Source organism: Pteropus vampyrus, unplaced genomic scaffold, assembly GCF_000151845.1.
Source record: "Pteropus vampyrus isolate Shadow unplaced genomic scaffold, Pvam_2.0 Scaffold41, whole genome shotgun sequence".
Classification (NCBI taxonomy): Eukaryota; Metazoa; Chordata; class Mammalia; order Chiroptera; family Pteropodidae; genus Pteropus; species Pteropus vampyrus.
Window position 1 is genome coordinate 4,244,530 of NW_011888822.1, and position 8,721 is coordinate 4,253,250.

The following is an 8,721-nucleotide window of genomic DNA, read 5'->3' on the forward strand; positions in this document are numbered from 1 at the left end:
TGTGCTTATATTCACAATGATACCTTGGAATGATGATATGCCAAGAAACAATGATATACAAGAAACTACTCAGAGAGGGGTAGTATAAGGGAGATAGATAGGGAACAGGCTGGAAGATGGGGAAATAGTCTTTTATATTATTTGACTTTTGAACCATATGAGTAATCAAAATCTGTTAGCTGTTGTTTGAAAAAGAAAGCTATGATGTGGGGATGGTATTATAGGTATTTGCATATGCCCCAACACAACAAATTATACAAATTAAATATCATACATGCAGGTCTTTGTACATCAATTATGGCTCAATAAAAAAAAAAAGAAAGCAAGCTAATGTCCTTTTCCTGTCCCCCACTGCAGGCAAGGAGAAAGCTATGAGCTATAGCAGGGTGGGGAATGAAAGGCTGGATCTAGGACATGAAAACACTAGAACACTAGGGAGACTGGATGAGTGAAGACAAATATCGGGACCCAAGTACGTAAAGGCACTTTGTGGTCAGTTTGTGGGAGTTCACACTAGTAAATGCCATACTAGTAGATTTGGACCTTGCTAGTAAGCAACTAGGAATTTCTAAAGATTTACAGGCCATACTTTCTGCAGGATTAAGCTGAGGGCAGTATACGAAATGGACTGCAACTGTAAAAAAAGGCCAGAGGGAGGAGGCTAGTTAGGAGGCTACCAAAGCATATGCAGTTAAGAACTAAAATGGCATGAATTAAAGTCGAGAAGATTAGAATCACAGGTCTTAGAAGGTAAGTTAGGTTTGAGTGGAGACTTGGTTAGGAAAAGGCAGGGGCCAAAGTGAACATTGGGAGGCATGAGTAGGAGTGTGGTGTGACCAGTTCTGGTAGCACAGGGGATTTCCTGCCAAGGCACTCAAGGCCTTTTACTGGCTTCGGCCTTATCCCTCTTTCTTCTAAGAGCATTTCTTCACAGCTTCTGGGCCCAAGGTCAAAAACCGGAGCCAATGTCCAGATTTGTCCACACACAGTTTACTTTCTGTATTTATATGTATGTGACCAATATTTAACTTCATCTGTAAAATAGGAACAAAACTTTACACTTTGTAGAACTGCTGTAAAACTTTATGGAAATAAAAGGAGCACAATGCCTATTCACAGTGGGAAAGGTGGGGGGGGGAAGTTATCCCTATCTTTACATTAAATTTAATCCACAACTTGTATCATCCTAAAAATGTTAAAAGGTAAATATTGAAGTCTAGATATAACTTCAATATATAGACATATAGATATATATTGCATATTTACGCATACGAAATTTGCCCAGCTATAATTTCTCACAAATTTGCTTCTGTCTCAAGTTTCATATTGCAAGGTCACAATATTTCTAACTTAAACTTCATAGACAATTGCTGCCTAAAAAATTCTCTGGGGATGAGAATTGCTGAAATACCATATATAAAGTACAGAGCACAGCTCCAACAGCAAAAATAAAACAAAGGGGTAAGTTACCAGTTTGAAAAAAACCCTTTTTTTTTTTAAAATTTAAAGATAGCCTGCTGCTGATGGTTCCTAACACATATGACATGAGCACTATTATTTTTAATGACACCTCATCAATTAGCTCTAGATTGAACACACCTAAAACATGTTTTGTTTACTATTTGACTTCATAAATTATTATCATGCTTGAAGCTCTTTACAAATAATTTGAATGCTAATATTAATAATTCTGGCAGGCGTTGGTCCACCCTGTAAAAACAGTAAAGATGGTTTAGAAATGATTTTATTGATGTTATCAACATGATTCCTTAGCTGTCATAATTACTTTCTTGACTAACTATGAGGATTAATGCCATCTGGAAAGAGCTTTTAAACCAAAATACTTAACATTTGCCCTAAGAATGGTTTTCCACTTGACTTTAGGCTTGTAGAAAGATGTCCTACTGTATTCAGTTATAAGTTGTAGCAATAATTATACCTACAAAATGTCTGCCATTCAAAATCACTTTAAAATCAGTTACGATACCTGCAAACTAATAAGCAAATATTTACTAGCAAAATTGGGATGCATTTTAGATTCCCTTCTTGTCTTATCCGCCAACCTATACCTAGAAGAAATACAAAATTAAGATACTAAATAAGCCTCAAAAAGTCCTTTCAAGGGGTTTTTAATACCCCATTTTCTATAAACAGAGGGGCAAGAAGAAATAACTCCTTTACAATCACTAGACCAACTCTCCATTTTCAAGCCTCTAGTCATATGACACAGCTATTTTAACTGTGTTCTCATTTTAGCATTGAAAAGACAATCTCTCATTAACCCAGATTAACATTCCTTTCAAAACCCATAATTGTTATTCCCCACAACTATTTTAATTTAGCTATTAAAACCTCGATTACAAAACAACTTTTCAGAACATCTAGGAGCAATATTCAAAAAAGAAAAGAGGAAAACAATCTGGAAGATAATGGTAGGCCAACTTCCAAAACACTTCTTTAGGGACTGGTCAGGGCCTGACAACCAGTGGCAAGATTATCTCCTCTAAAGTCCCAGCTACCGTCAAAAGTCACTCTCCACACTAGAAGCCCTAATAGCACTGCAACCTCACCTGCTCCTAAGAATCCTGGGATCTACCAATGAGGATTAGCATTTCCTTTCCAAAGGCAGTTTAGAAAGGAATTCTGCAGGCATGCAAAGCCACCACTGGCTTTTTCCTGGTGTTCCTAAACCCTCTGGATCAAAACTGAAAACCACAGGAAGGGATAAGAGTTTGAGACAGGATTACAGGAAAAATAGCTGGCACTAGGGCAATGTAGTAATATGTACCAAAATTAAAAACACATATGCCCTTTGACCTTTCTTCTAGAAATTATTCCCACAAGTGTGCAGACATCTATACAAATATCTCCATTGTAACACTATTTGTAAAAGCAAAAAACTGAAAATAGCTAACTGTTTAATAGGAGGTTGGTTTAAAAAAAAATAGAATACAACATTGATATAAAGAATGAGGTAGGAAGAGCTCCAAGCTATATTATTGATTATAGAACTATAATATAGAAATGTGTAAAGATTTGTGTAAAATTAAATATGTATATGCTCACATATTAACAGATACATAATGCTTTCAATATGCTAAGTACAATTCTAAGCGCTTTTCACATATAAACACATTTAAACTGCACAATAGCCCTATAAAGTAGATATTTTTACCTCTATATTACCAATGAAGGTAAAAAAAAAATATTTTTACTTGTCTAAAATGAAATGTCACAGGAAGTAAGGAATAGAGCTGGGGCTCAAACTCAGGAGTCTGGCACCAGAGAAGGTGCTTTTTACCTTTTATAGACATTTAAAAATCATTCTGGAAGGGCACACAAAAAACATTTAATGTGATTATCTTTGGGGAGCGGGATTAGTAACCGGAGGTGATTACACGAGAAGGTGTTCACTTGTCACTCTGTGCATTTCTTCTTGAATGTTCTGACATATATTACTTAAAAAAAAATCAACAGTGGTTATCTGGGTAGTGAACTGGGTAGTCATTCTGAGCTATTTTTCTTCATTTCTTTCCTGTATTAAAAATTCTAACCACTACTCTTTAATAAATCTATGATGTGTTAACAAGAAAACTGGCTTGACCTGAGCTATTAAAGAGAGAGTAAAGCCATGTGAAAACAATGTGTAGATTCCTGTTAGATTTATCATCAGGTCACCACTGCTCAAGTGTTTTTAAGTTAAATTAATGTATATTCCATCGTGTGATTCCTTATGGTAAAATAACACCTAGCCTCTCCTTTCAAGAAGCTTAAAATCATTAAAACAATTTATAAGGCCAAAACTATTAAAAAGACACAAAAAAGGTAGGTGGAAAGAACAATAAATATGATAATTTGATTCCTTCATGTAAATATTGACCTCTTGTGACACACTTTGGACCAGTCTAAATAAATTGCTAATGCCAAAGTAAATTACTTAAACCAAAATTAAATTTAAAAAGAAAAGCAAACATTGTTTTGAGGTCCTTTGTTTTTCTCTAGATTTATTTAAATATTTAGAGTACAGTGCTAGGTGCTAATAAAGTCAAGTTTGAAACTCCAATCTTGTTTTGAGAAACCATTCATTTTGGCTACAGAAACATTACATAATAGTTGAAACGCAGCAGTAACCCCTGTGCTGGGGCCACAGACGAGGGAACAAAGTGGTAAATTCATTGGCACAAGTGAAAAACAAAAAACAAAAACCCCTGTGCCCACAGTGTCTAATTAACACTGTATCAGCAATTGAAATAGCAGTAACAGCAGCACCAGACACTTATACAGTATTTTATACTCCTATTTGATGACTATACATCTTGCTTGTTTCCTTTCACTCTGAAAAGTATCCTGGGTTGGACAATAAAATAAATGGTCACTCAAATTCAAAGTGCTTTATATATAGTATCACACTTCATCCTTGAAACAACCCTATAGAGTGTATATTATTATCTTCCTTTACAGATGAGTGGTGTTACCTCTGCAGTCATAGGAGAATATACACAATTACATTACTAGAAAGTCATAGTATAGTTCCATTATTTTGTTACATTGTTCACAGGCATATTTAAAACCGTTGTTTAAAGTTTCTAATTAAACAACATTTCTAATTAAACAACAACAACAACAACTAAACACTGTCAAAACCAACAAGCTCTATTAAATGAAATGTACGGCCACCCGCTTGTCACCACCCCTTTCTCGTCTCCCATCTGTTGCTCTGGCATATCAATATATCTACCTAATGTTCTCTGTACTGCAGAAAGGACTTCTGAAATGATTTCTACCAGGGTACTAACACCGTTTAACACCTTTTAAATTAATACATACAAAATACAAACTGTGAACATAGTTTAAATTTATGTGACATTTAAACTGCTTTTCAGCTAGCCAAAATGCTGGGGTGGCAACAAGGAAGGAGAGAGAATGGCTTTGTCAATAATTGGCTAAGTAACAGTAAGTCATTTACTTCTCAAGGCCTACATTTTCTATCTATAAAATGATTGTGTTGGTAATAATATCTACAGTTGTTCAGTATCAGGAGATAACTTCTACCTGTGGCAGGGCAGTTCCTCAAACTAACCAATGTCTTTGTGCCAGGTGCAGGAAATAGCAAGCTTCTCTATCAAAAGCTCCCAGTTCAATCAGATATGCAGACCCCCATATAAGGTATACATGAGGGCACAAAACTTAACCATTCACCTCAGAGTCAGATTTGTAAGATATCGGCCCTCGTCCATGCTCCAGAGACAGGTACTGATACTCCTCCAAGAACTTTTCAGAAGGATGACTGAAATATCAAAGCCACCCACTTCTCACAATCTTCTCCACTGCCAATCACTTTAATCCAAGCCCACCTTATTTCTCACTTGGAATACTTCTTGTTGACCTCTCTGCTTGCATTCTTGCCTTCCTAGCATCCTTTCTCTACAAAGCAACCCAGAAAGTTTTAAAAGATATACCAAATCACTAACTCTTCTGCTTAAACTCTTCCAGTCATTTTCAAGTACTCACAGAAGACAATTCAAAGTCCTTTCCATGGCCTGTGAAGGCCTTCCTGAGTTCCTGTTTATTTTTCTAACCTCCTTTTGTATCACATTCCTCCTGGCCCACCTGGATCCAGCCTCATTGGCCCTTATCCTCCCTAAAGAGTGAAGAACTTATTTCCACCTTAGGCCTTTGCACTAGTTGTTGCCTCTATCTGGAGTATTTTCCTAGGATCTTCACATAGCTGACCCTTGCAGGTGTCATTTTAAATGTCTGTTTTCAGAGCAGTCATGCCTGATCACCCTATTTTAAAACCTAGTTGTCAGCAGCCCTTCCCTATTACTCTCTCATATTCTATCTAGTTCATTCTCAGAACTCAATTAACTTCAGAAATTATGTCCTTTCTCAGAACTTATCTTATTTACTGATTGATCGTACACAATTGCTTCTCTCTCCCAAGTAGAAGTCAGGCCTTCCTCTGTAGTTTTCTGCTGTAACCAGCATCTGGCATTGTGCCTAGAAGGTATGCAACAGATGTTTGTTGACCTATCACATGTATTACTCACTTTTGCTTGAGTTTTATAAAAGCTCAGTTGAGGAAAACCACATTTATAGAGAATTACTTGACAAAGTTGTAGTTCGTCCTTTCCTCTATGGTCTAGGTATTCTTAAAGCAAACGAGCAAAAAAATCTTGCTCTAAATTTAAGGCAGACCACCACAGACATTCACTTAAACCACACAGTCTATTGGTTGGCTTTAGAATGCTTTCTAAATTGATTTAGCTTTTTTTGACCTCGTCAGTGATGTGCTAAGAAACAGCCCAATGATCCTCAGTGCTGAAAAGAAGTTAAGGCTATGATACTGGCTTTTCTGTATAAGGACCCCCCAAATAAGCTTTTTTCCCCCAATGTTTAAATCAGGAAAAAAAGAAAAAACTGTTTATCCTGGCTATCTAATGCTGCCTTCTCTCATAATCACTAGCTCACAGAATGGACCAGCTCCTGCCTCTTGGTATGGACTGCTAGAACAAGAGCCACTTGCAGCTTTCTTAATAAATGCGCCAGACTTTACCCCTAGAAGTCTAAGGATCACCTGCCCTTCCAACTTTTGGTTTTTCTTAGTCTCAGTGTTCTTTTTGCTGTTACCTCATTCATTTATTTTGTTTACTCATTATGGTGAGATGCCTTAAAATATTTTCTAGAATAAGCCAGGTAAGTAAATTAAGTATTAAGGGCTATAGCAGCAATATGCATAAAATAAATGATTAATAGATAAAAGGTCAACTGGTTCTAGGAAAGAGAAAAGGGGAGTAGATGAGGTAGGTCTCAAAGAATAAATAGGCTTTAACCAGGCAGAGAAGAGCAATTTGTGCAGATTCGAGAGAGGAAGAAGGAATGGGGTAAAGATAGTCTATGATGTTGAGAAAACTGGACACATACAGGCAAAAAAAAAAAAAAAATCAAACTAGGCAACATTCTAATACCATATAAAAGAATAAACTCAAAATAGATTAAAGACTTCAATGTAAGAAGAAAACATAGGCAGTAAACTCTGTGACATTGCTCTTAGTGATATTTTTTCTCAAATATCTCCTCGGACGAGGAAAACAAAAGAAAAAATAAATGGGACTACACCAAACTAAAGTTTTTGCACAGCAAAGAAAACTATCAACAAAACAAATAGACAACTTATATTTAAAATTATCCAGTGTGTATTTACCACCAGATTGTAACCTCAGATGGGCAAAAGATCTCTCCTGTTAGTTCAGGATTGTAATTCTAAAGCCTAGCCCAGGTAGGATAAATACCTACTGAATAAATGAAACTTGGATGAAGCAAAGTTAAAATTTCCCATAAGTTCCTGGACCTTTAAGAGCCCCCACTTCACTATTCTTTAACGTATCCACGAATTTGGGCCTATTACTCTTCTTCCCCTTAATGCGGAAATCCTGTCTACCCCCAACTTTTCAGAAGTGGCCTCTGCACAGGCATCTATGGTTACTCGTCACTCCCTCTTCAACTAGACTCGGCACGCCTAGATCTCCCCTTCCCAGATGTCAAAGGACTTCCTTCCTCCCTAACTGGATACCTTTTTAAGTTCTCCCTCCAGTTGCCCATCATTCCTGTCCACTTTCCCAAGAAATCACCCTATGTTATTTCTGCTCAGTCTACAGACCACCCTCTGGACCACGCCTCACATAGGTCCACCTTCCTAAAACCGCCCCTGTCCCCCCGCCCCAATTCCAGCTGACAAAGCACCTTCCTCAAGCCATACAGACACTCAAATGTTTTATGTCCTGATCTGCCCTAAGTGACCCCATCCCTATTCTGACTCATTAGCTCATAAATCTCCCATGCACACTCCCTGACAGTCCTTCAGGCACCCGGTCCACAATTACTTTTAAATATTGTCCTGAGTTCCCTCTCCTCAGCCCCAATTCAGGGCTAGTTCCGGGCCTCACTGTGATCCACTCTGCTGTGTGGGGCCCTTCCCAATCTGTCCAGAGGACTCCTCCAGGTGTCACCCTCTGTACGCTGACACCGACACCTCTAGTGCACTTGTCCCGGAATGTCTGTCCTCCTTCCTGGATTGGTCCGAAACCCTCGCCCCATCCCTGCAGTTCCCACTCCCTTCCAGCCCCCCACAGGCCCTCCAGATCCCCAGATCCAGGGCCTCCATCACTTTCTCCCCTTCGCGGCCCCTCAGAGCCCACCACCCCCATCGAGTGCTCCCTCTCACCACATCCTCCGACAGCCCGGACCCCTTCCGGGTACCACCCGCCAGCACAGCGCTTCCAGCCTTCCCAGGCCCCCACGTGTGCTCTCAGCCCCCCCGAGACGATCCTCCCACACAGCCTCCCCAGGCCTGGCGCGGCCTCCGGGGAGTAAGAGGGGATCCAAGGGGGACGAAAGGCTCCAGAGAGAGGCCGAAGGGCTCGTGGGAAGCGGCCGGGAAACCCCGGGGCTCCGAGGGGGATCTGATCAGGGAGGCCCAAGGGCTCCCGGAAGCGACCGTGGAGTCTGGGGGTCTTGGAGGAGGCCGGGGGGGGTTCCGAGGAGCGGGCCGGGGTGGCGGAGAGCGGCCTCACCGTCAGTCACGGCTCCCATGGCGTGCGCGGCGGCGGCGGCGGCGGCGGCGCAAGCTGAGGCGGCGGTTGGCGGCGGCGGAGGTCAAACTCCCACAATGCAGCCGGGTAAACAGCCATGGAGGAGGAGGCGGCGGCGCCCGCGGCCGCC

General features: G+C 40.0%; 1 protein-coding gene across 3 annotated transcripts in view; it reads right to left on the reverse strand.

The window, feature by feature from the left end:
• The window catches only part of THOC7 (THO complex 7), a 22,194-nt gene that overhangs the window by 12,766 nt on the left and 707 nt on the right, over positions 1-8,721 (reverse strand). Inside the window, exon 1 of one of the 3 annotated variants that reach the window (XM_011358450.1) lies at positions 8,574-8,721. The exons of 1 other annotated variant lie outside the window; for it this stretch is intronic. In XM_011358450.1, coding sequence (XP_011356752.1) covers positions 8,574-8,592 — 19 coding nt within the window. In that variant the 5' untranslated portion in view covers positions 8,593-8,721. Of the gene's footprint in view, positions 1-8,224; positions 8,377-8,573 lie in introns of those variants that run through there. One more of the 3 variants, XM_011358451.2, reaches the window with a different exon arrangement.